Raw genomic sequence first — 27,608 nt, 5'->3', positions numbered from 1 at the left:
TGTAGGCTATCGATTTTCTATATATGAATATATTTTTTTAACTAAATTAAAATAAGGATTTAAGTTTTGTAATGAAGTTGTGAGTTGAAGAGAGATGAAGCTTTATTTACCATGAAAGGTTTTCTAAAATGGAATATAACACATATAAAGTTTCACTATAGTTAGATATTATAATAATTTTTAAAAGATTATAATATTATTTTAGAGTACTTCAAAACTTTATATAACATTTTATTTTTAGTACTCTCAAAAGAACTCACTAAAAACAGGATTTTAAAGGTAGAAAATTACATGTGTGTTATGTTATGTTGGGTAATTTTATGTGACCAACTTTATTCTTTGAATAACCCACATATTTTTTTCTCCTTATTTTAAAAATAAAGATTTTAAAATAAATCCTTGTAGTTGAATCAATCAATGTCATTTCAAGTAAAAAGCTATTGATTTCACAATTATACCAAAATATTCATTCCTTATTCACCTTTAACTTCCCTTTGCTTTGTTTTGTTTTGTTTTTTTTTTTTTCCTTTTTTCCTTTATGACATATGTCAACTTTTGAATCAACAAAGAAAATTGTACATTGAAAACTATGTGCCTACATGTTATAACCTTACAACTCATTGATTTGATTAGGGCTAGTTTTACCTTTTATATATTATTCATTGCCATTTACAAATAAAATCCACAAAATTATACCTCTCATTTTCTTTACATTTGGTTGTCAATTTTATCCCTATACTTTTACTCCAACATAACTTTCAATTAATTATAATCTTTATGTTGTTTTAGTCTAAATCGTGCAAGTTTTCTATTACATTTAACTTCATCTATTAATGTCAATATGAACATAATTAAATGGATAAGATACTTATTATTATCTCAGATGTCGATGATTTAATTCTCCAACCTTATAATTGTTGAAGTAGAAAAATACCCAATAATGATAGTGACCGTTTAGATTAATAAATTTAAACATGGTATCGAAATTATGCCGCATAGATAAAATTGGCATCGATGTGGATAGTATAAGAATTATTAAAATGACTCGTGTTGGAGGTGATTTTTTATCAGCCACGTGTCAACATTTTATAGGTCAAAAAACTCCTAATGATCATCATTAATGACACAGTCGGAAGGCTAAATCCATGAAGATAAACTAAATCGCTCAAAATTTCTTACAGGTCGAGCCGGCGTTAATTCCATTGGTCGTTTGTGACTTCCTAAAGGTCGGATCAACCAACGAAGATCAAGTAAGGGACGAGCAGATGATTATTACGTTGTTTTTCACAAACCAACCACTCTTCCTCTGACAAGGATCTATGATTAATTTGCAGGACTGTTATAGCCACTCCTCAACTGTTGTCCGAAAGTCAACCTATATAAATAAAGAGTCCCGTCTGACTACTCAAGTACACCAAACTATCTTCACACTGAGTATAGATTGGACCGACTTGAGCATCTAAGCAATTTACTCTATATGTGCAGGTTCCTTCGTTCATCAGCCTCATCCAAAGTCCGAACTTCGCAGAGTTGGTCAATTTCTTGATCAAACAAAACTCGATTCTATTAGTTTTGTGAAATGTTTCATAACTCTGAGAAATTGAAATTCAAATTCAAAGATTCTACATGTAAAAAGAAGTACTCCTCAAGATAAATAATAATTACAAACAAACAGAGAGGTCAGATTCATCTGAATCAATTTTTTGTCTGTTCACCTGAAGTTACTTTGAAATCAGAAGATAAAAAGAAAGAAGGGGAAAATCTATCTCCACAGAAACTTTGATAAAGAGATCAGAAGATATAATAATTTTGGTGGCTATGATATGAACCCTAAAGTCCAAAACCCATAAAGGCAGTGTGAGATTGCAAGTGTCCTTAAAAGTCTTCAGTTTCAGAGGGCAGTGTCTTTAAGCTTCTCCCCCATTAAGACACCCTGCCCTAAACCCTCCTCTCCCTTCTCATTCTTTGTTTTCAAATGCTTTGTTTTTTTCCTTTGCTCGAATCATTCTCCACACCCCATTAAAGCCCTCTCTTTCAAAATGTTTCTAATTATTCTTCTTCTTCTTCTGCTTCTTATTTGTTTTTATTTTCTATGGATGCTCAAAATATATGATTTGGGTTTTTAGAATATATCATTACAATGTGAAATAGATTGTAAGTATATTAAATCCCAACAAATTTCTCTATAAATTAGCCTTTGGTTAAATTATTAAACAAGATGCACATGAATATTATATTGAAAATTTGTTATTTATTGCATTTTAGAATTTGATACTTATTTCAATAATAATAAACATTTCTTCGAAATGTATAACAAATGGTTAAGCTAGTGATGCAATAGTGTCTAAAACTTGTTAATGCAACTGCATGTCGAGGATTTTTTCTTAGTACAATATGTGGGGTAGGGGATCGAACTCACAATATTTTGGTTAGAGATATATGTCAATTACTTCTGAACTATGTTCGCTTGCTTTGGCCAGCCCTAGATGAATTAATGATGCATCATTTTTTATGTGATGTTGCATCAACTTTATTGTTACCATTTAATGAGGTAATCAATATTTTGAATTACATTACTGTATAAAAATGTGTGGACATAATTAGAATATAGGGATCAAAACATTAAAAAGAGTAGAGTGTGATTCCAAATGTTAGAAAAAAAAACTATCTTAATTAGCAAATTTTGCCTTCTAAGTTCTATCAACAAGCTAACATAGTTTTTGTCATAAATTATTTTATTGAATATAATCAAATATTTAATAAAATAATCTTCAATATTTTATTGAATAGACTTTAGTAATTAATGAATGATATATTTACAAAATTAAATTATGAAATAAGTTTGCTATTTCCTAAAGTTTGTGCAGAACCAAAAAAAGGAAACAAAAAAGAAAAAAGAAGGAAAGAGGAAATAAAATTATTTCTGGACAGTTGACGTGTAACCCTTCCTCTTTAAACAAGCTTTAGATGTGCGCCGTGATCACGTGGGCTTCCCTGACTTCGAGCCCAATGAAAACCCAGTAACAGAAGCCCATAACTGTGGGCCTGGACCCTATATAAGCACGGGACAACATAATCTTTTGCTGGGCTGCTTTGTAAAACCCAGACTTTAGAAGTAGAATATGTGGGCCTAGCCCAATAGTACTCTCATCCTATCAAATTAAGAAAGCCAACTGTCACTTTTAAAAAGGATAAAAAAAAAACGCTTTTCAAAATTTCAATCTGCACCACTCATTTTTGTCATTTATATAATGCTCATCTGTTTTCTTTGAGTATAGGAAATTTTAAACTAATTATTAATATCTCAAATTTAAAATATTAAATATTATTATATTTTCATTCTTAATAATATATTTTGTTAATTTTGTTATATATATAATTTTCATTTCTGATTATGTAAAATAATATTTCAAAATAATTATTTTATCATAGGATGATATTCAAATTTTCTATTGGAATTTAATCTAATAAATAATAAATGACATAGCTAAACTTAGAATTTTACTTTATTTGAAAATACTATTTTAAGTTTATCATAGGATAAATTATTAATAAATTGTTAACTAATTAAAGAGATATGATTTAAGATTTAATTAATTGATTGGTTATTGGGCATAACTTGTAATCTAGAAATTAAAGAATGGAAAAAATAATCGAAAAATGAGTTTTCATAATTTCTACTTTTTGAAATATATTATAGATTATAGATGTGAACGAGAACCACCTTATAATAAGTGAAAAAAAATATTGACGAGTTAACCTAAGTAGGTAACATTAGTAATGAAGAGATAATGAATATTATAATTATAATATTTGAAATTGTGAATTTTAAATTTTACAAAACAATAAATGAAGAAAAGAAAAGAAAAAGAGGTGAAGTAAAAAGTTGTGGATTCTCTTTGCTACAGTTAGTGTGTTGGAAAGAAATATTTCTACCGTGACTGGACCAACTACGTCAGGTACAGGACTAATGGCCGAAACAACTTTGCTCACTTCTTCTTAACACACACCTCCTTTCACTCGCAATCCACAACGAGTCGTTGCATCCTACATAGATATACTACATATAGTTCAAGTTCAAGTTCAACATATATAATATAATTAACAAACAAAGCATTAATTGGTATGCAGTATATACTATGCCTATGAAAAATTACAATATTAATCGCCTCTACTAAAGTAATACGAGCATCAATGACAACTGCACCAGATTTGAACCAACTACCTCTTACAAAATTGGGTTCTAGATTAACACGTGAGATAACTACTTTTCGTACTAGCGTTTTAGATTGATAGTGAAACAGATCAATCACACTCACCGTTCCCCTTCCAACTCAAACAAATAAGCAGCGCGACATCCTAAGATTTTGCCATTAGCAAGCAAAAGAGTCCTCTTTCCTTTGATGCTGATGTTATATCTATGCAATAATTCAATACATCCCTTCGCCATGCATGGAACGAAAGCCACCATGATACAACCTATAGTTAGATATCATAAAAATGAAATGATAGAATTTTACTCTAAGCTTTGGGCCGGGTTAATTAATTGGAGATTTTAATCATGTTTAAAACTATGCGTACCTCTGCTCTTCCTCTGTGCAGGACGGACGTCGTAGTGTATGGTGTTAATAGCATCCTTCATCCGCCATACTTCACCACAAATCTCTCCATCATTTGTTTAGCCACCAATTTTCCATCCATCACTTTCACCTTCGGATCACCTCAAATCAACAATAATATAATAATAATAAACTAAATAAATATTAATCACTGATCTCAATTTGTTCATAAACAAAAGTTAAAACATGGGCAAACCAGTGTTCCAAGAGTTAGAAATAGAGGTCGTAGAACACCGTGGAGAGTAGTCAGTAAGATGAACAAATTCATAGGAGTTGGGGCTATATGAAGGTTGATTCGACTATAAAGAGCAAATTGGAGTTGGGTGGAATAATCTGTGAATCTCATCGATGACTTGAACCAGGTATATGAATATTCATTTCATTTACTAATTTCATTTACTACTTGTCAAATGATAATGTCTTTTAACTCTTCTAAATACAACAACTATTAAAGAAATACATGGATATATTTGGAAACAAACAAAGCCAATAAATATATAATTATATTTCGATTTAAATTCAAACATGAAGGATATTATAATTATATAGATATAGATATTCATGCCCATAAAAGAATATATAAGATACAATATGGTTCTTGAGATTTGGACATAAATACTACCTAGTCCTTCAACTCTCAAAATAAACCATTTTCTTTTATGAATGATGAATTTCGTATTATTATTATTTTTAGTACAAACATGTGGGGTGAGAGATCGAACTCACAAACTCTTGGTTGGAGATATATGTCAATTACCTGTTGGGATGGGTGGAGCCAAAATGACGTCGAAACGAGCTAGAGATGAGTCAGGATAGCTAGGACGCGTCGGGATCGAAGCGGAATGAAAAACAGGGAAGCTGAGCGTTGCAGACCACAAAAGCTGAGGAGGCAGCACTGTCCAGACGGGGCGCACATGTTTGCGCTCATTCCGTAGCACCATGGCACTCTGGATAGCGCCATGACATTGTGTCGACGTTTATATAAGTGCAATTTTCGATTTAGGGTTTTTTCTAACTCGATTCTGAGATCTTTTTAGAGGATTTTGTGGCAGTTTCAAGGTAAAGGCTCGGGGTATTTGGCAGAGACTTTGGAGCATATCAAGATTGACATTATCAGGTAATTGTATCTTTAATTCTTGTGAGTTTTTCATTCATGTTCCTAAGTATTAATTGTGTTAAAATACTTAGAAGTTAGGGGGCTTTTGTTGGAATCTCTAGGAAATATTTTGGGGAGAGCTTTGAATTCCAATCCTTAAAGAATTGTTAGTGAATTACACATATCTCTGAGTGGAAGACTGGACGTAGCCCTTAGTGGTGAACAAGTATAATCTGTTGTGTCATTTATCTTGTGTTTACAGTTTTTCTTTCTATTTACATATTGTGGTTGTGTTTGAATATTTTTTGTGGAATGAGAAATTATACAGGACGATTAATTCCCAACATTACAGCTGAGCCCATTTTGGCAGAATTTTGTATTTTTTTAATGTGGTAGTGCATGTATAAATTTGTGATCGATTCTAAATGTAATTTTAAATTTGTGCAACTCTGCCAAGGCAGAGTTGTTTGTTTTCAAGTTAAGCTCTGTATCTCTCTCTCTTTTTAGGTTGGCATAACAAAGAAAGAGAGTGTCAAAAAAAACATACCCATCACTTTTGGAAGGTTCAGGATCGTCAGGGAGCTTCTAATAGACTTGATTTCACTTAACCGTCACTATCAAACTACTCTTTGTCGGCTTCTACCACTTGTCCCTCGTCTGCTCGTCGAGTGCGTCCCTGGCTCTTACTCGTCTAACGTAGTCGATCGAGTTTCTTCGTCCCTCTCCCGCTTATTGATTAGGGCGAGTCACTCAGGTCCCTTGACACTCGTTCCTCTTTTCTTTTACGAAAATCTCGGAGTTTATGTGTTTTTCAGAAACTCAACTAAAAACAGAGGGGTTCTCTCACTACGAAAGATACGTACCAGATGGTGTACTGATAGATCTCCTCTCTCTATGTGTGTGTATATATATATTTTAAGTAGGATATTGTAATATATAATTTATTAAAGAATGAAATTTGATTATTTTCTCTTTTTTTCTTCTTCTGATTTTTTGTTGGGATAACTCACAATTTTGTGATTTTTTTTTTTTTTATTTTTAATGAGTATTGTTACTTTTTCTTCTGCTAATTGATGGGGAGATTTTTACATTTACTTTAAGGAGAGCCTTCTTCAATATTAGAGATTTGGGGGTCCATTTGTGGTCATCTCTCACCCCACAATGGAGGACAAATTTTGTACTAATTTTATCAATGAAGAGTCAATTTGACAAACCGTTTCGCTCATATTCGTGGATGAGTATGGAAAGGGGAGAAAAATAAAAATAAATATCACCTAAATTAAAAATAATATAAAATTAATAAATATTCGACTTATCAATGCCACTCTTAGCATTCCATTAGTTACCTCAACGAAAATTTCACTCTTGGGATTTTTTTTGTTCGGCACAAATTTTAGCAAATAGCAAATTTATTTCATATATATATATATATATATATATATATATATATATATATTTTTAACCTATCATTCATTACTAAAGTCTATTCAATAAAATAATTTGTGACAAAAACTATGTTATTTTGCTAATAGATTGGCAAAAATTGCTAAGTAAGATAATTTTAATTTATTTTAATGTCTTGGTCCCTATATTTTAATTTATTTTAATTTTGTCCACATATTTTTATATAGCAATTTAATTCAAAATATTGATTACCTAATTAAATAGTAACAATAAAGATGCATCATTAATTCCTCTGCAACTGTATTAAGATATCATACGAGGTTTTATACAGTAGGGCTAGTTTAGCAGTTTGTTATAGATGATTTTTTTTTTTTAAATCATGGTGCATTAAATAAAATTAAAAAAAAAATGCTTCTTTTCAAACTTATTCCAAAAATAATGCTTTTGAAATTAGTCTCCCACTATGCCATTTTTTGTAGTCGGCTACCATAAGTACGTGATGCTTTATTGGCACCACGTCTGATTTTTTACCATGTGTTAGAACGCATTTCACGGTCGGTTGTTTGAGGGAAATAAATATTATTATATATTTTATATTAAAAAGTATGTTTATTTTGGATACCAATTAGTGGTGTAGCAGATGATGATGCAGTTTTTTCCTTCTTTTCAGCAGTTCGAGCCTTAGATTTGAGACTTCAGGTTGATAATCAAAACTATAGAAAAATTCTCCTCTATTAGAGACGACCATGTCTTGATTTTTTTAATAAATCAGACGTGACGTCAATAAAATGCCATGTGTGGTCGTCTCTTAGTGTGAGAATAATTTCAAAATCATTATTTTTTGAATAAGTTTCAAAAGAATCATTTTTTTCTTTAATGCTATTTAATGCAGCATTATTTTAAAAATAAATTTAAATAAAAATATTATCTAAAAAAATCCTGTTCATTTCAAAAAAATATGTATTATTATTGAAATATATATAATTAGGTGTTTAGAAAAGTTTAATTGCGTTTGCGTTAATTTTTATTTGCACATTTTTCGCGATCCAGATAAAAAATTCGAAAAGATTTGGGGGAAAAGGAATATCCGAATATAGGACTCATATTGAAAGAAACCATTTTCGAGATTTATATTACCTTCCCAATTCCATTACAATAATCAAATTCCGATATAATCCAGTCGTTTACGCAGCATATTTATCCTCGCCAGAGCCCGATTCGTGTTATTTACTTTACATTAAGTTATTTTTTAAAAGCATTATTTTTAAAATAAATTTCAACAAATACATTATACATTTAATATATTTCAAACGAGCATTATTTTATAAATAAGTTTGAAAATAAGTATTATTTGAAAAAAAATATCTCTATTATGTTTGTAGCAATAAAATTATAGCGACTAATCTTTTTGATGCTCATGCCCTAAAATTCTTTGTACTATATTAATTACCTCAAACTTCTACCTTTACCTTGAATGATACTTTAACAATATTAACATCGAAACGAAATAATAAAAATATTGTGTTTAATAAATTTCTAATTTTTTAAGCTGGTATTTATATTAAATTTTTAATTTTGTATGTAATAAGTCCTTTGATGGAACCTATTAAAAATATAGAGTGAATGGAAGAATTAATTAAATTAGATATAATATAAGAGTAAATATTTGAATGCTGTGAATTCTGAAATTTTAGAAAACAATAAAAGAAAAAATGTCAAAAAGGAAAGAAAAAAAAAAGAAGCTAATTAAGAGTAAAAGTTGTGGATTCTCTTTGCTGCAGTGAGTGTGTTGGAAAGAAGCATTGCTACTGTGACTGGACCAACTCCCCCGGGCACAGGACTAATGGCTGAAGCAACTTTGCTCACTTCTTTGTAACACACGTCTCCTTTTACTCGGGATCCACAATGAGTCGTCGCATCCTATATAGATATACTACATATAGTTCAAGTTCAACATATATAATATAATTAACAAACAAAGCATCAATTGATATATAGTAGATACTATGCATGTGAAAAGTTATAATATTAATCACCTTTACTAACATAGTACCAGCATCAATGACAACTGCACCAGACTTGAACCAATTATCTCTCACAAAATTGGGTTCTAGGTTAACACGGGAGATCACAATATCTACTTGTCGTACTAGCGCTTCAGATTAATAGTGAAACGGATCAACCACACTCACTGTTGCCCCTTCCCGTTGCCCCTTCCAACTCAAACAGATAAGCAACGCGCCATCCTAAGATTTCGCAATTATCAAGCAAAAGAGCCCTCTTTCCTTTGATGCTGATATTATATCTATGCAATAATTCAATACATCCCTTTGCCATGCATGGAGCAAAAGGCTGGATGATACGGCCTGTGGTTAGATGTGATATAAATTAAATGATTAAATTTGACTACTCTAAGCTTTCGGCCGGGTTAGTTAATTGGAGATTTTAATCATGTCTATGCGTACCTCCGATCTTCCTCTGTGCAGGGCGGGCGTAGTGTATGGTGTTAAACGCATCTACATCCTTCTCAACGCTAATACTACTCGAAACTAGATCTTCGTGAGGTGAGGGTATTGTAGCAGAGATGCCATGAACAGAAACATTATTGTTGTACTCTGATATACAGTTCCAAACATGGTCTTCTATATAACAGTGCAATTCCCTATCGTCTTTTGTAACTATAGCTTTAGTCTCAGAGATCATCGGGAATTTGGCTTCAAAAAAATTAATACCCACCAGTTTGCAACCCTTTTTTACATTTCGGACATACAGTTCACAATCCCTCTCATTTCCAACATGAATTAAGGCTAATCCAGGAGCAACACCAATAGCATCCTTCACCGCCGCCATACTTCACCACAAATCTCCTCCATCAGTTGTTTAGCCACCCATTTTCCATCCATCACTTTCACCTTCGCTTCTGTCCTTGAAGTCATCACATCACCTCAAATCAACAATAACATAATAATAATAATAATAAACTAAATAAATATTAATCACTCTCAATTTGTTCCTAAACAAAAATTAAAACATGGACAAACCAGAGTTCCAAGAGCTAGAAATAGAGGTTGTAGAACACTGTGGAGAAGAATAGTCATTAAGATGAACATATCCATAGGAGTTGGGGCCACAGAGGCTGATTCGACGATAGGTAGTCAGTTGGAGTTGGATGGAACAACTGAAGCAAATAAGCAACGCGCCTTGCTTCAATTTCGCAGCTGCGACCAATGACAACAGCTTTCCTTTGATGTCGATGCTATATTTATGCAATAATTTAATACATCCTTTTGGCATGCATGGAGCAAAAGCCTGGACACCTGCTAGATATATAGCATATAAATTAAATAAAATGATTTAGCTAGCTAGTCACATGTTTAAAAATAAAATACGTACCTCTGATGTTCCTCAATACACGAGGGGCATAGTGTATGGAGTTAAAGGCATCTACATCCTTGTGGAGGCTAATACTACTCAGTACAGCTTCGTACTCTAAAAGAGGGGAAGGTAATGTAGCACATATGCCATGAACAGAGAGATTATGGTTGTAGCTTGAAATGCAGTCGCGCACGTGTCATGATATGTAATCGTTCGCTTCCACGTCATCTTTTGTATACCTTGTCTCAGAGAGCATAGGAAATTTGGATTCAAAAAAATTAATACCCACAGACTCGCAAGCCTTTTTTACGTTTGCGACATAAAGTTCAAAACTTCCCAGATTTCCAACTCGAATCAAGGCTAAACCAGGAGCAACACCAATAGCATCCTTCATTCGAGATACTTCACCACAGATCTCCTCCATCATTTCTTTCGCCACTAATTCTCCATCCATCACTTTCATCTTCACTTTTGCAGTTGAAATTACACCTAATTAAATTTATTTTGTTTTTTTTAAAAAAAGATATCATATCAATCACTCAATTTGTTCACAAACAAATAAATTAAACGTAGCTATACTATAGAGACGCACAAACCGGAGTGCGAGGAGGGAGAAATAAAAGTTTTAGAACATCGTGGAGAGTAGTCGGTAAGATGAACAAATGATCTGTAGGAGTTGGAGCAACCAAGGCTGATCAGACCAGGGGGATGGGGAGCAATTGAAAGCTTAGTGGGATAATCTGTGAATCTCATTGGGCACCACAAAAATGGTGGAATATCAAACGTAGTCAAATGAGACGCTATTTGCTTATACAAGACTATTAAACAAATACATGGATATATTTGGAAACAAACAAAGCCATTAAATATCTAATTATATGAAAATTTCAAACATAGATATATTATAATTATGTATATATAGATATTCATACCCATAAATAAATATATAAGATTTAAGATTTTGATTCAACACTTTCAAACACGATATTTCGCAATGTACCTATCAAAAATAATATTAATATTATTGCTTTTTACTGTAAAAAATAAGTTAAAATTTATTATTAGTTTAATTAAGAGTAACATCCGCACGTTGATATATGTAATTTTCTAGAAATAAGAAAGAGGAATATTTAATTTCATTGGGAGGAAAACGGTGGGATCCTATGGAATGAAAACAACGCGTTTCTTTGACTTTATTAATACAAATTTGTCTAGATATAATAAGCCAATATATTTATATAAATATATTAGATGCGAAAAAAAAAGTGGTACCATGGAGTAATATTTTTATATGGAAAAACAAGAGATTTAAGGCAACAAATCTTGCAAAATCGAAATGAAATCTTTTTACATTATTTCAACCACTCAAAATTTGAATTTAGTCTGTATAAATATGGTAAAGAAAATCCCGAAAACCTAAACCTTTGAACTTTTAACCCTAAAAAATTTAATAGAAAATCGGAAAGCAAAAACCCTATACACTTTTTCAAAAACCCTATACACTTAAACCTTATAACTTAACAAATAATCTAATAGATCTTAAATATAAATATGGAAAAGAAAACCGTAAGAAGAATATAATAGATTTTGAATACAAATATAGATGAAATTATTATTTTTCTTAATGTAAATATAGTATTTTTCTTAAATGTTAAGATCTTTTATTGATTGTAAATATTTACAAATATATATTATCGTATTAGTAGTGTTTTTCTCCAATTGCCATTCATATATAACCGCAAAACTATTGTTGAAAAAGTAGTAATATTTTTTTTTCCCAAAGGTATGAATATTTGTGATAGACGATGGAGACTGTTAAGCTTTGTCAGAGTGAGAATAGGATTTTGATGAGTGGTGGGTTTCATGAACGAATCAATCTCTATAGTTTAAAAAGTTTTTCGATCCGACTCAAGAGTGTCCCTAACTTCCCAATACTCAGATGTTGTGGTGCAAGTTTGGGTAAACTTTTTATTTGCTTTTTTATAAAACAGAATGGAATGACGACCTAAGAATTAATTTTAAATTATATATATAATCTCGAGAGATTCATATGGTTTTGTGTGTTAATTTTGTTTAGGTGATAATGTTGATGAAGCTGCATCGTTCATTGAAGCATCAAAAGATGCAAATCTAGTGTCGCTTTCTCGATGCTTCTTTTCAAATTGGCTAGATCCAATCTCAGCTTTCCAATGTTTGGTGGGGAAAAAGAATTGGAAACCAGGCGTTATTCTTGAATCCAACTCCGACGACTCATCTTCTTCAGTTAAGTATTATAAGTAAACTATATATTATTTTAATGAATTATGAATGAACTAATTAATTAGAATAATAATTGTTTTGTCGTTACAGGGTCGTTATAGTGTGGTGGGAGCTCAACCAAGTATACATGTAAGGGCAAAAAATGGCAAAGTCAAAATCATGGATCCCATGAAGGATAACGTATTGAAAGACGAAGAATTTGCGTTTCATCCGTTCAGCATTCCAATAAAAATGTTAGAGCAATGGAAACCTAAGTCAGTGGGTCAACTTCCAGATACATTTTGTGGTATTCATTTCTTTTTTTATATAATATATATGATTTCAGTGACAAAATAAAGTAATTATTATAATTGCAAGCGTAGGTGGATGGATAGGCTATTTTTCGTATGATGCAATGCGATATCCAGATTGGAAAAAGTTGCCAACGTCATGGACACCATTTGATGACGTACGGATTCCTGACTTTAATATAGACCTCTACCAGGAAGTGGTTGTATTTGATCATATGGAAAAGGTTAGGTAGCTATATGATATTGAATTCAAATTCATGACGTGATGGAAAAAATAAAAACAGAAAGTGTATATCATACATTGGGTGAGGCTTGATGTGTATCCGTCGGCAGAGAAAGGTTATGAAGAAGGAGTGAGACGTTTGAATATAGTAACGTAAGAAATTAAGGATAGTAAAGGGTGAGTATTTAGTATTTAATTAGTATTTTGAATTACGATTAATTATTATTTAAATATGGATTTTAATTTGAGCAAATTGGGAATTATTGAAGGTTGAGTCTAGACTTTGTCAACTTAAATAGTGCTGCGATTGCAAGCGGGAGTGATTTATATTGAAATCATGAGAGTAAATAAAACTTGCTTATTTTTATTAATGTCAAAGTGGCAGTATATATAGAATAGATCACTGTACAAGCAGTTACCCAAGTTACACAATACAACTGAATTAAGTTAATATACATTGGTAAACTTAAATCCTAATACTCCCCCTCAAGATGGAAGATGTATATTTAGTACACCCATCTTGGATAACAAAAGTGAAAAGGAGTTACAAGACAAAGCCTTTGTAAAAACATCGGCTAGCTGAAGATCCGAACAAATAGGCATAAGCTTCACAAGACCGTCAACAACTTTGTCTCGAACGAAATGACAGTCAATTTCTATGTGCTTTGTTCGCTCATGAAATGAAGGATGTGTGGCAATGTGAATGGCAGCTTGATTATCACAAAACATAAGAGCCGGCGGTTGGAAAGGAACTTGTAAATCTTTAAGAAGGTGAGTAAGCCATACTATTTCACTGGTGGTGGCTGCAAAAGCACGGTATTCGGCTTCAGCAGAAGAACGAGATACCGTTGTTTGCTTCTTAGCCTTCCAAGATACAAGAGACTCCCCTAGAAAAATGCAAAATCCAGTTGTGGACTTGCGAGAGTCCGAACATGATGCCCAGTCAGCATCATAGAATGCCCTTAGCTGAAAAGAAGTAGAACAGGGCAGAAGAATACCTTGCCCAGAACACCCTTTTAAGTATCGAAGTAGCTGAAGGGCAGCATCAAGATGGGGACGTCGGGGCTGAGAAACAAACTGACTAAGACGATGTACTGCAAACGTTATATCAGGCCTGGATATGGTGAGATAAAGAAGACGACCAATAATTCGACGATACTGAGAAGGGTCAGTCAATAATTCACCAATAGAAGCATGAAGCTTAATATGTGGATCCATGGCAGAGAAGCAGGTTTAGAAGCCAAGAGACCAGCATCTTCAATGATTTGTAGGGCATAATGGCGTTGAGACAAGAAAATGCCCTTTGAGGAACGGGCAATTTCAAGCCCTAAGAAATACTTCAACGAGCCTAAATCTTTGAGCTTAAAAACAGCATTCAAGTGAGTCTTTAACTCAGAAATAACAGAAGGAGAAGCCCCAGTAAGGATGATATCATCTACTTATACTAATAAAGCCACAAACGTGTCACCAGAGCCACGAACGAACAAGGAATAATCAGACTTAGCTTGAGTAAAACCAAGTAAAAACAACGCATGAGAAAACTTGTCAAACCACTACCGAGAAGCTTGTTTAAGTCCATATATAGATTTATGTAAGCGGCACACCAAACGCTCCCCCTTAGGGACAACCATATCATGTTTATAGTCCAAAGGTAAGTCCATGTATACCTCTTCAATCAAATCACCATGTAAGAAGGCGTTGTTGACGTCCAACTGCACAAGAGGCCAATTAAAAGAGGCAGCAAGAGTAAGGAGTACCTTGACAGTAACCAACTTAGCAACAGGGGAAAAGGTCTCAATGTAATCAAGGCCCTCTTGTTGGGTGTACCTCTTAGCAACGAGCCGGGCTTTATAACGCTCAATTGAGCCATCGGATTTGAGCTTAACTTTGTAAACCCACTTACATCCGATGGAATGATGACCGGAAGGTAGAGGAACAATAGACCAAGTGTGATTTGTCTCCATGGCTTGTAATTCCTCTTTCATAGCTTGGCGCCAATGGGAATGGGGCACGGCTTGATGATAAAATGTGGGCTCAAAGTGAGCAGAGACATTTAGAACATACTGCCGGAAAGATGGAGATAACCGGTTATAGCCAAGATAATTCTGTAGAGGATACTTAGAAGTAATCTGCGGAAGAACAGAGGAAGAAGTCAAATGGCAGTGGTAATCACGAAGATAAGAGGGCGGATGAACAGTCCGCAAAGAACGTCGTGGAGCGATACGAGCCATATGGTCCACCGCAGGAGCACACGCTTCAACCGAGGGAGCAAAAGCTTCAACCACGGGAACATGAGTCTCAACCGAAGGAGCATCAACATTATCAAAACCAGAATGTATCACATCAGCATCAGTAGTCTCAACAATGGGCACATCAGAATGCACATCAGCAGAATGGCCATTACTAGGTGCATCAGAAGGTAATGAATCAACAGAGAAATCAGCATGAGTCATATCAACACCAGTATTTTCACCAGATAAAACATTGGGCAAGACAGATTCATGTAGTCCTGTAGAGCCAGAAATGTTAAAAGGACATGGTAGAACAACATCCGGAAAAGGATCCATAGGCGCATCTTGAAGAGAAACTTTGTGAAATGGGAATACTTGTTCATGAAAAACAACATCCTTGGAGATGAATATCTTGCCATGTTCAATATCAAACAAACGAAATCCCTTGACTCCTGGAGGATAACCCAAGAAAACTGATGGTATAGCCCGAGGGTGAAAGTTAGAACGGTGACAGGGCAAAGTAGAAGCAAAGCATAAACACCCAAACACTCGTAACTGAGAGTAATCAGCAATTTCACCATGAAGCCGATAATAAGGTGTATCCCAATTGAGAAAAGGGGATGGAGTACGATTAACGAGGTAACAAGCTGTGAGAACACACTCCCCCCAAAATCTAATGGGAACCCGAGACTCAAAATATAGAGACCGGGCAACGTTTAATAGGTGTTGATGTCTTCTTTCCACAACGGAGTTTTGCTCAGGCCTACCAACACATGAGAATTGATGAAAAACTCCTTTGGTATGAAAAAAATCAGTGAAGGACAATTCCGGTGCATTATCTGATCTAAACTGCTTAATGCACTTGCCAAACTGTGTCTCAACGAGTTGAAAAAATCTAGGAACAATAGTCAAGGCATCAGATTTCTGACGGAGCAAATATACCCAAGTGTAACGGGAAAAATCATCTACTAAAGTTAAAAAATAACGAAATCCAGCATGAGTACAAGATTGGTAAGGACCCCAAATGTCACAGTGAACAAAATCAAATATGTCATTAGCAATGCGATTGTGAGATACAAAAGACAAGCGACGTTGCTTTGCTAACGGGCATATTAAGCAAGAATCAAGAGGTGCATTCTCATTAGATCGAATATGCAAAACATCTTTTAAAGCTAGTAATATGAGAGGGATGTCCCATTCTAGCATGCCAAGTGGGAATAGAAGCCATACAAATAGGGTGTACAGGAGAAACTTCACTGTGTAGAGACTTATTGAGTCCAAAAATGTAAAGACCATTCCAAAAATCACCCTTGCCAATCATCTTCAACGAGAACTTGTCCTGAATAAGGCAAGAATCACCAAGAAACTTAACCATTAGAGATGTATCACGGGTTAATGCACCAACTGAGAGTAAGTTGAAGCGAAACTGAGGAACATACAACACATTCTGTAGAATAATATCAGAAGAAAGCTGAATATCTCCAACAAATTGCACCAAAAACTGAGACTGATTACGCAGAGTAACAGATATACCAGATACAGGCTTCAAAAACAGAAAATGATTTCTGAAATAACATATATGAGCGGATGCCCCTGAATCAATTACCCAATGATTTACCAAGCTATTTGAGGAAATTATGGATGAACATATACCTGCCACATGAGTGGTGCTAGAGGTAGTAGACGTTCCATCCTTAGCTTTGGTAAGGTGACTTTGAAGAAGACTCAACAGAGTTTGGCATTGCTCAGGATTCAAAGATGCCAAAGAATCAGCCACACCAGTAGAGGATGCTGATTTCGACAGATTATCATTACAAGCAGAGGCGGTCATAGAGGATTGTGTCGACTTCGACTGCGAAGAATTACGCGAGCGATACCCCGGAGGATAGCCATGAAGCTTATAGCAACGATCGACTGTGTGACCTTGAAGGCCACAGTGAGTACAAACAGATCATTCCCGACGCTTCCCTTGATTGTGAGAAGAACGATCTGTAGATGCCGAAGAAGATCGGGCCATCAAGGCAGTAGGAGAAACCATAGGCGGGGAAGACAGTGCCCGCTGTTGGGATTCTTGAGCAATGAGGGCAAAAGCTCGATTAATAGAAGGCTCCGGCTCCATAAGAAGCAATTGAGCCCTAATCTGACTGAAGGATTCATTTAATCCCATCAAGAACGTCATTACGTACTCCGTCTGAAAATAATCAGATATAGCTTGCATACCACCGCAAGAACATCGCTCGCATGTGCAAGAAGGACGATACGACGCAAGTTCAGTCCATAAAGTTTTGAGTCGAGTGAAATAAGTACTTACAGAAGACTGATCTTGAAGCAATGTGGAAAGTTCACGACGCAATTGAAAAATCTGCGGCCGATTTTGACGTTGAAATCGTTCTTTAAGGTCTAGCCACATCTCCCGTGCCGAATCGGTAAATAGCAAACTCGCAGATATCTCCTTTGACAGAGAATTCAGGATCCACGATAACCACGTTGTTGCAAATTATCCATGAATTGAGCAATTCACCAGTAGGTTGCTCAATAGTACCATCAACAAAGCCAATTTTGTTCTTGACCGTAAGAGCAATAGTCATAGAACGGCTCCAGGACGTGTAATTTTCATCTGTGAGCAAATCGGACACAAGAACAAGACTTGTGTTATCAGAATGATGGATGAAATAAGGACTGGCGTGTTGATCAAAAGGAGACGGAGTTGAAGAGGATGCTGCTGGAATTGCAGAAGTGGCCGGAACACTAGGTGGAACCAGCGGTGGAGGCAAATCAATCGGAGTTGAAGAATCCATCGAGAAAGTTGTGGCGAAGAAGCGGAGTCGTGGCGAGGAAACAAGAAGAGTGGTGGAAAAAACAAGAAAGGTCAAAGAAATGGTGGGACCCGCAAAGAACTCTCACGCAAAAAATTTATCTCTCTGATACCATATTGAAAGCATGAGAGTAAATAAAACTTGCTTATTTTTATTAATGTCAAAGTGGCAGTATTTATAGACTACTGTACAAGCAGTTACCCAAGTTACACAATACAACTGAATTAAGTTAATATACATTGGTAAACTTAAATCCTAATAATTTAAGTTGGGTGGAGCATGAGCCGAGTAGTCTGTGCTGGAGGGAGGAAGAGTTCAGTGGTTTAAGGATGGACTCAGAGTTGAGTAGCGAGTTATACAAAGAGGGCGTGGCTGTAGCAAAGGAACAAATTGTTAAAGGGGAGCTTTCTCATTTACTTCTAGGTCTGCGTTTCAAGTATGGAATTGGAGCCCATCTTTTCAATATTTACAAGTATGGAACTGGACCCCACCCTTTCGATGCCTACAGAGCATTGAGGAGCTTAATTCCCAGTCCATACATGACTTACTACCAAGTAATTCTAGTTATACTATTTCATTTTCTTCACCCTCCACATTTTTTTTTATATTTTTTTAATCTACATTATTATTATTTTTGCTCATGCCCAGACTGGATCTTGCCTAGTAGCTGCCTCTTGTCCCATAATTCTTACCCGTGTCAAAAAGGTAACAAATTCTATTATTAACTCATTCATACCTCCATATATATCTTGATCCCCAAATTATTTTTATTTTTATTAATTAGTTAATTAACAGGGGCGGTACTTAGAACAAATGGTGATCGTGAGTCGACCAATTATAGGTGAAAATCGTGACATGACCAAAGAAGAACCATTTTTATTATGAAAAGTTAAACATGCTCGTTGATTTGGCGATCTTCGAAAGGTAATTATTTCTACTATTTTCTACTTGTTAAAATAATGAATTTTGGATGTTCAAATATATATATATGATGATGTTTGTAGCGTAATTTAATTAGTGATTATTGGCCGTGATGCAGGTTTTAAAAGATGGGTCGATGAAGATAGAAAAGCGGAAGAAAGTAGAAGTAAATCCACATTTAATTCACATAATCTCCACGGTAATTTATTATTAGGAAAAAAAAAAACTCTCCCGAACGTGTAGATGACAAAAAGGAATATATATATATATATATTGATTGTTGTAATTGTGATCTGTTGCAGATAAGAGGGGAATTAGTTGAGCATCTAACAAGCTGGGATGTGTTGCAAATTGCATTAGACATTGGAACTGTTATTGGGAGACCCAAGGTTTTTTGATCAATTATTTTTGTTGTTTATATATATATTATCATATACTAGTGGCGTTGACGTTGAATTTATTTATATACGTGAAGATGAAAGCAAGACGAAGCTTATATGGAGGTGGGTTTGGTACATTAAGTTTCAATGGTGATATAGAAATGGCACTCGCTCCATGGACCATCCTAACTCCATCACGTTATTATGGTTGCGAAATGCTGCTTCAAACTAGTGCTCTCATAGTGGCTCAAAGTAGTCCTGACCATGAACACCAGGAATGCCACAACCAAGCTCTTGCTTTGGCTAAGGCCATTGCTTTAGCAGGAGCCAGTTTTGTCGACCCTGATCCCCGATATTAATGATAGAAAATTACTTTGATCCATAAGGGCAAAATTAAAAATTGAATATTTTTTTTTTTACATTTCTCCCTCCTAATTGTCAAATATTTAGTAGCGACGATAATAAGATTGGGTCTCACCAATAACGAGCTGACTTTTTACACCCCTTAGCTTAATCTTTTCATATGGCTATCTTCTCTTCTCTTTTCGTCTTTTATCACATGTTATAGATGCTTAATTGGAGAACCGAAGTATACTTTTGTAATTTCTCTTTGGGTATTAGAATGAATGTGTTATGGGGAGATAAAAGAAGAATAGACCAAGCGACGGCGACCGAAGGAAATCCGAGAGAAAGCACGAACCAGAAAAGGGGGGGCGGCACCCGATGACTTGGGCCGCCCCTGGCCGACCAGTGGTCAGTGCCGAGCAAGGACCTTTTACAAAATATCTACAGCCTTCCAAAATATCTTTTGCAAAAGTAATAACCGACGAAGATATGATAGACCAATTCTTCTAATAAAAAATCGCATGGAAGCCATCGGGCCTAGGCGATTTGAAAGCACCCGTAGCAAAAATGGCCTTCCAGACCTCCTCACCCGACAAAGCACGAGTTAGAACACTTTCGGCTATCAACGGAAGAGGCGGGAAGAAATATATGAAAATAGGAGGAAGAAAACTGTAAAAGCACAAGAATAACGACACAACAAAGAGGGCTACTCACGATTAAATCCTTTTCTCCTGTTTTGGCTCCATAATCCAGGAAGGAAGTTAAAGTATTCAAACAGTTGGTTATGCAATCCCATAAATCGACTGAAAATGGTTAAAAGCTATACCTTTCAGCCACCCAACATCGGATGGATATCCATTCATCATTCGGCCCCTTTGATAATAGCCCTCTTATGAAAATAGGTAGTATTACGATCCCCGAAACGAACCCAACCACAGTGAGCACGCTGAATCCAGGAGAGCTCCTCTGGAGGATATTATCTAGATCCAAGGTCAGGTCATTTTCAAGTCTCAAGCTTGTTGAATACCTGCAAGCCGACGTAGAATGAGACTCTTATGCTTCCGAAGACTGCCAAAAACATCCTTGTGCCAAACTAAAATTTTCCCTTTAAAATCAGCAAGACACGAAGGGGGAGGATCAGAAGGGTGCCAAGATTTCCTAAGGAACGAATGGAAATTCTGATGCAAGTTCCAAGCAGCCAAGAAATTGAACGAATGAGAAACCACTAAAGAGCCACAGGAAGGGGCATAGTTCAAAATAATAGGGTGGTGGTCTGAGAGCACCATCGGCAGCACACGAACTGACGTATCAAGAAAAGCCAACTGCCAATGCGAATTTGCCAACGCTCGATCAAGCCGTTCAAAGACACGATCAAACCCAGCAATCAAGGGACCCTTCCAAGTAAACTTAGGCCCAGAACTTCCTAAATCGATAAGCTGACAGTGATCAATAGTAGTCAAAAAAGGAGTAGCGTCCATTGGGCTCAAGGGAGCTCTGCCATCCTTTTCATCAGCCGAAGCAATGACATTAAAGTCTCCAATCAAAAGCCAAGGACTCTGATTGGTTGGCACCATGGATTTAAGAAACGGCCAAAGCTCACGTTTAGAGCTGCGTTGGGGGCTACCATAGACAGTAGTAAAGAAACCCGATAAGGCCTCCTGATCAAAACGGAAATGAATAGCCTGCTGATTCCAAGCAACCTCCATTAGAGAAACTCGATCAAGCTTCCAAAAAACCCAAATACCACCTTTTAAATGGTCAGCTTCAACTCGAACCCACGAAAAATGGGGGAAACTACGACAAACCGAATCAGCAATAGGACCACTTATCTTAGGCTCCACAATAACCATAATATCAGGCTTATGCAGAAGAATAAAGTCACGAAGAACTTATTTAAAGCAAGGCCTCCGTGTACCTCTACAATTCCAGGAAAAAATAATCATTAAAACAACAAAAATGAGGGGGGTTGACAGAAGAACCTGCATCAACATGAAAAATCCACAGGCATCCCAACCAGAGCCACCCCATCCATACCCATTGGCGAAACCTCAATACCGACTACAGCGTCCCTAATCGGAGATACTGAACCACGAAGACACTCCAAAACAGGAGGAAGAAGGGATGGGTTCGACGGATCTTTTAAAGAAACGGACGGCCAGCCATCGAAAAAGTCTGCATTCGGGTCAACCTCCAAACCCGCCATCGAAGTCGGGTACTGTAGAGCTCGAGAAGCTTCCTCTTCAGAATTCCGAGAGAAGCTGACAAAACAAAAGAAGATCCCAGAAGAACGGGTTCCTTAGCGGTAAAAAGATTGAGAAGGATGGGTATTCTCTTTCCCCACAGGATTCATGGGCCTTATAATCAAGATTGGGCCCGTTCCCATAAGTTGTGGCCCAATCCGATTAGATGGCTTGAGTTTAGGATTTCTCCGAGTACCGCCTTTTCCCTTTTTAAATCCAGGTTGGTTAGACAAATTCGTACCAAAATTATCCGTGACAGCCGAAGAAGATCCCAAAAGAGACGCCTTCAAGACCAATTCGTGTCAACTTGAATGCTCTCCAAAAAATCCTCCCAAGATTCATTATAATTTCCAAACTTTCTGGTATCTGACCCGAGATTTGCACTCGAAGGTCCCTTTGATTTTCGTCGAGATCGATTTACCAGAATCCACGGACCATGGCCAACCGGAGGAACCGACGGCGGATGAGTAGCCGGGTGAAAATCACCATTGTTATCCTCCATACGACTAGATCCAGAAAGGAGAGCATCCGTGGTCATCGTGGCGTCTTCACCAACCTTATCAGTTCGATCATCACCAGCCCCCGAATTCATAGAGGGTTAGGCGCATGATGGGAAGACATACAGTCTTCCTGTTTATGACCGAAACATCCACAGTGGAAACAAACCAAATGAATACCTTCATATTGGATTCCAAGACGTTCACCAAGAACAATAAAACTTGTGCAAAGTTGCTTGATAAGATCAATTTCAACACAAATACGAGCAAAATTTCCCATCTCACCAAGCTGAGTATTCAAATTAATTTTAATTGTCCTTCCAAGAAATTCACCTATACCTTTCATACCAACTTCATTAAAAAGCTCCATGGGACAATCCGGAATACGGACCAATAAAGCTGCATGATCAATTGTAGCCTTGGAAACGAGGGCAACATCTAGGGAAATTCGAACTATGTTAACCATCGTTAAGTTATATTGACTTTGGTATAAAAAATTGGTATGTGCATTAAATTTATAAAAAGTTCTTAAGTTATTTATATATTACAATTTGATAAATTTATTTTATTATTTATAATTAGTGTACTTATAAAAATATAAGGTTAAAAAAATATTATTAATAATAAAATATATTTAAAATGAAAATATATCATCAATATTTATCTCATACAACTTATTTCTTTTATTTTTACATTTCATTATTATTAATATATTAATTTAAAATGTGTACGTATTTTAACATTTTTATTTTTAAAATATTACTTTACATATTTTGAGTCTATAAAATTATTTTAAAATATTTGTTTGTTTATTAAAAATTCTTACGATTTTTCAAACTGTTATATATTCAACTTTATAACCAAAATTATTTTACGAATTTAATAATATTTAAATTGCATTATTTCGTACTTCTTTCTAATAAATTTTAGGTTACATTTCATATCTTTAATATATTGATTAAAAAATATATAAGTACTGTAATAATTTTATTTTGAAAATGTTATTTGATCTAATTTGGGTCTATTATTTTTTAAAAAAAGTATTTCATTTGTTTACTAAAAATTCTAAAGAATTTTCAAGATAACATTTTGTTGTATATTAAACATTTTAATTTATACTGATTTAACTTCGTATTATAATTAAAATTATTAAAATTATTAAAAAAATCTTTAAATTATATTATGGAAAATTGAAGGGACAAAAGGTTTATCTATTTCAACAAAATCAATGTGACCTTGTAATGGATCATTACATTATTATTATTTTCTAAAAAAAAGACATTCTAAATACAAGAATACACAAACTATAAAAGAAAAATAGAAAAAAAAAACAGTAAAAAAAATCAAACTTTAGCTATACACTAATATAAAATATGCTCATGCTCAATAGATTCGACACTAACACCAACATGGTTTTGAGATGTTTTTTAGATTGAATAATATTTGAGAGAAATGTTTTTAGAGAACTAAGTGTGTGTGAAAAATTAGTGAAATAAAATATGTTTTAATAGTAGTAGGAGATAAAACGTTACACAACTTTTGAAATTCCATATCAATGGTAAATAAAGAAAAATAATTTTATGTCGTAGAAAACCTTTTTGAAACCTTTTGCATTCTAAACTTCTTTAGATCATATACATTGATAATTAATGATTAACAATTAATTTAATATCTATAATAAATTATTAATGACATAATTTGTAAATTAATAAATTAAGGAAGGGACAAAAATGTTCAAAAATATTTTTTCAATATCTCCATTTTAATATAGTATAGATATAGATATAGATATTTTGGAGTAGAATAATATTGTAATATATAATTTATTAATTCCTCTACAACTCATTAACATATCATACCACATTTTATTGGCTGGTGCATCACCGATTTAACAGTTTGTTATACATTTAAAAAAAAAAAAGTTTAAGAGATTACGACTTTCAATCCCCCACCTAACTTGTTGTACTAAAAGAATACTTTTTTTTTCTTTTGATATCTGTGAGTGTCCGGATTAGCTTACGCTCATCTCAACTAATTTCACGGGACAACCGTCTAATCCTACAACATTTGGTGTTGGTAAACACATAAGAATTACTAATTCTTGGTGGTCAGGGTGATTGTACTAAAAGAATACTAAAATGCAATAAATAATATTTTTCTAATATATTATTCATGTGCATCTAGTTTAATAATTGGACCAAAAGCTTTATAGACAAATTTGTTGAGATTTAATATACTAAGATCTATTTCATATTTAAAATTGGAAAAATGTTTAGTCATGTCATTTGCCCATTTTGTACAACAACCTCCATCTTCAATTTTCCTTTTTTATTTGTAATGCACAATTATGAAATATGTAATAATTAGAAACAAAGGCATACAAAGTTGGAAAGTAAAATGTATTTGAGGTGGTCAACAAGAAATTGTAGTTAAATGATTGTGACATTTTTCTTTATTTTGAATATGTGACTCATTCTTGGTGTTTCTAAATTCAATCAAAACCTTCCATTTCATCTTACTTCCATTGAGAGTATAAATCATAACCACACCCCACAAAAATTTCTCTCTCTTCCCCCTTTGGAAAATGACCACACTCTTGTTGATAATGCAGACCTCTCCAATAAGAAGTTTCGAGAGTCGACTTTCCTCTGCATTTCTACAATGTTATGATTCTGTCCAATGTAGACCAAAGGACGAAGAAGAGACTGTTTGAGTTCGTCTAAGATTAAAAAATAATATAGCTCAACTTTTGCTCATAGTAATGGAGATGACACGATGGATCTTCTTTTATTCTAGCTGACATGAGATCTGGATTGCATTCCCGAGTCAATAATGCAAACGTCTCCGATAAGGGTTTCGAGAGAGAGAGATTTGGATTCCTGTGGATAATGAAGACATCTACCACAAGGTGCCAAAAAACAAGCAAAGGAAAGCAAAAATAAGCCAAAAAAATGGGAGTTGGAAAAACTAGGTTGAAGCACACTTCTAAGGCACCCAATTGGGGGAGTAAAGGACATGTGGACTTGTAGTTGTGGGATGGGATCCCTTGTGGGAGACTCCACTTTTAAAAGTTTTACACATTTTGATTTTCTTCAAAAACAAGAGAAATCCAAAATGGGAAAGCCATCATCAACACAATAATCAGATTCTCAAAACTCCTAAAAGTGGGTTTTGAGGGAATATGATACAAATTGAGAAGAAGAAGAGATTTCAAAAGAGAAAAAAAGGGGGGGGGGGGGGGGGGGGGGGGGGGGGGGGTTTAGGGAAGTGTGAGAAGCAATGCAGATTGGTGGTGAAGAAGGCTTCTTCTAGTACAAGGAAAAAAAGTGCCTGAAAAAGACATTTTACCAAGAATCATATGAGGAAATGCATGATTTGTTCAACAAAATCCCCATTACCTAAGCACCAAAAGAAGCAAAAAGAACAAAACAAAACAAAGAGAAATCCTCTGTTCTTATTTTTTTCCTCTGAATGAGCTGAGGGACTTCTCTTCTCCAAATGGGGTGGCTCCAATCCCTCTTCTCCCCATTGAAGAAGCTCTGGTTTCGCCTCCATTCTTCGCCCAAAAAACGTAAGTTACTTCCCCGTTCTCGAACTCGATTTCGCACTCTTTCTCTGTCTCCTCTCTGTTTTTTGAATGTAGCCTGCATTTGCTTCATTTTTCCCTGTGCAATGCCACCATTTTCAAAACTTGAACAACCCATTTTCCCTCTCTTTCTGGGTTTTCACTGGCAAATCATGCAGAAAAGAATCTCTTCAACACCATTTGAATTTGAATTTGAAGTTCAAGTTTTCTTTTTTCTTTTTGGGGTTATTTAATGCAGGAAGAGGGATATATATTCTGTATGAGGATGTCAAATCCTGCCCCTGTGAAGATGTCCATGTGCTCTGGTCAATTCTAGTGGAATCACATGCTCCATTGCCACCAAAACAATGAAGGTTTCATCCAACAAAACACACTGTTTCTCAGTAATGTACATATAATATTTATAATGCTTTACTCGAGGAAAAAAAGGAATGAAGAATGCCCAGAAAAATAAAAGTTTCTCTTCCCCATTTTCCTTTTTTTTTCTTTTCTTTTTCCTCTTATGCTAAATTTTTGTGTTGCTTTGTCCATTTCAGCAGTTGAGGGTAAGTTGAATTCTGAATTTTATATTTCAAAGGTTGATTCTGAAAATGACATGAGAAAACTTTAGAATAGAGATGGGACAACTTAAAGGTGCTCTTTCTAAGATATACTAAAATAAATAAATAAATACCATGCCATGAATTTTAATTGATATTAGAATAATGGTCCAATTTTTAATTATTTTTTTCTTTGTAAACCTGTGGAAATAACTCAAAAGAGACTTTGTTTGCCATTTATAGAAATTTGCAAGGGGAAAAAAATGAAATGAGAAATGATGTAGAGGGGCTTTGAATGATGAATCTTGGGGTTTGAAATAATAATCTTAAATTAGAACTGAAATGGTGTGATAAAATCCCTTAGATCTGAAAAAGTAGTATTTGCTTCAATATATGGTAAGGTTGTTTACTAATCCAAATCTTGGAAATAATAGATGTTCCCAACAAGAGACCTGAACATTTTGGCTCACAATTTTACTAAAGCTTAAAGTTTGAATTGTATGAAAAAATTAGGAAAAATAACCTTTTTTTTTTTAGTACAACACGTGGGTTGAACTATGCTTGCTTTGACAAAAAAAAAAACTTTTAATTTAGTTTATATTTGATCCCTAATTTTCAAAATGTTACATTTATATCCTTAATTTTTGAATTTAGTTTCTATTTAGTCTTAAGATTTCAAAATGTGGCACTTTTATCCCTGAGTTTTGAATTTAGTTTTCATTTGGTCTTTAGGTTTCAAAATGTTAACATCTTAGTAACCCTAACAAAATGCTGATTAGGATATTAT

General features: G+C 34.5%; 3 protein-coding genes, 1 long non-coding RNA gene and 1 pseudogene across 4 annotated transcripts; 3 read left to right on the top strand and 2 right to left on the bottom strand.

Moving 5' to 3' along the window:
- Window positions 1-8,865: 8,865 nt before the first annotated feature.
- Window positions 8,866-9,969, bottom strand: LOC111009326 (bifunctional protein FolD 4, chloroplastic pseudogene; annotated as a pseudogene).
- Window positions 9,970-12,299: 2,330 nt separating this feature from the next.
- Window positions 12,300-13,599, top strand: LOC111009328 (anthranilate synthase alpha subunit 2, chloroplastic-like). Its single transcript, XM_088123901.1, has 6 exons — window positions 12,300-12,348; window positions 12,572-12,756; window positions 12,844-13,039; window positions 13,116-13,267; window positions 13,328-13,419; window positions 13,536-13,599. Exons 1-6 carry the CDS (start codon window positions 12,300-12,302, stop codon window positions 13,597-13,599), a joined length of 738 nt encoding a protein of 245 aa, XP_087980027.1.
- A 5,043-nt stretch (window positions 13,600-18,642) lies between these two features.
- LOC148211168 (anthranilate synthase alpha subunit 2, chloroplastic-like) lies at window positions 18,643-19,973 on the top strand. The gene is made up of 5 exons (XM_088123900.1): window positions 18,643-18,867; window positions 18,962-19,018; window positions 19,353-19,433; window positions 19,537-19,623; window positions 19,710-19,973. The coding sequence occupies exons 1-5, from the start codon at window positions 18,643-18,645 to the stop codon at window positions 19,971-19,973; spliced, it is 714 nt and encodes a 237-aa protein (XP_087980026.1).
- Window positions 19,974-20,645: 672 nt separating this feature from the next.
- LOC111009151 (uncharacterized) lies at window positions 20,646-22,366 on the bottom strand. The gene is made up of 2 exons (XR_015790694.1): window positions 21,994-22,366; window positions 20,646-21,876 (listed from the first exon to the last, which is right to left on the bottom strand). It is a non-coding gene; the product is annotated as an uncharacterized LOC111009151 (long non-coding RNA).
- Window positions 22,367-25,987: 3,621 nt separating this feature from the next.
- On the top strand, window positions 25,988-26,896 carry LOC148211167 (uncharacterized). Its single transcript, XM_088124529.1, has 2 exons — window positions 25,988-26,267; window positions 26,521-26,896. Exons 1-2 carry the CDS (start codon window positions 26,195-26,197, stop codon window positions 26,631-26,633), a joined length of 186 nt encoding a protein of 61 aa, XP_087980655.1. The 5' UTR covers window positions 25,988-26,194; the 3' UTR covers window positions 26,634-26,896.
- The last annotated feature ends 712 nt before the right edge of the window (window positions 26,897-27,608 follow it).

This window comes from Momordica charantia (assembly GCF_013281855.1).
Source record: "Momordica charantia cultivar OHB3-1 chromosome 5 unlocalized genomic scaffold, Mcharantia_2.0 BLBB01000005.1, whole genome shotgun sequence".
Lineage (NCBI taxonomy): Eukaryota > Viridiplantae > Streptophyta > Magnoliopsida > Cucurbitales > Cucurbitaceae > Momordica > Momordica charantia.
This window is presented reverse-complemented; position numbering and strand designations above follow the sequence as displayed.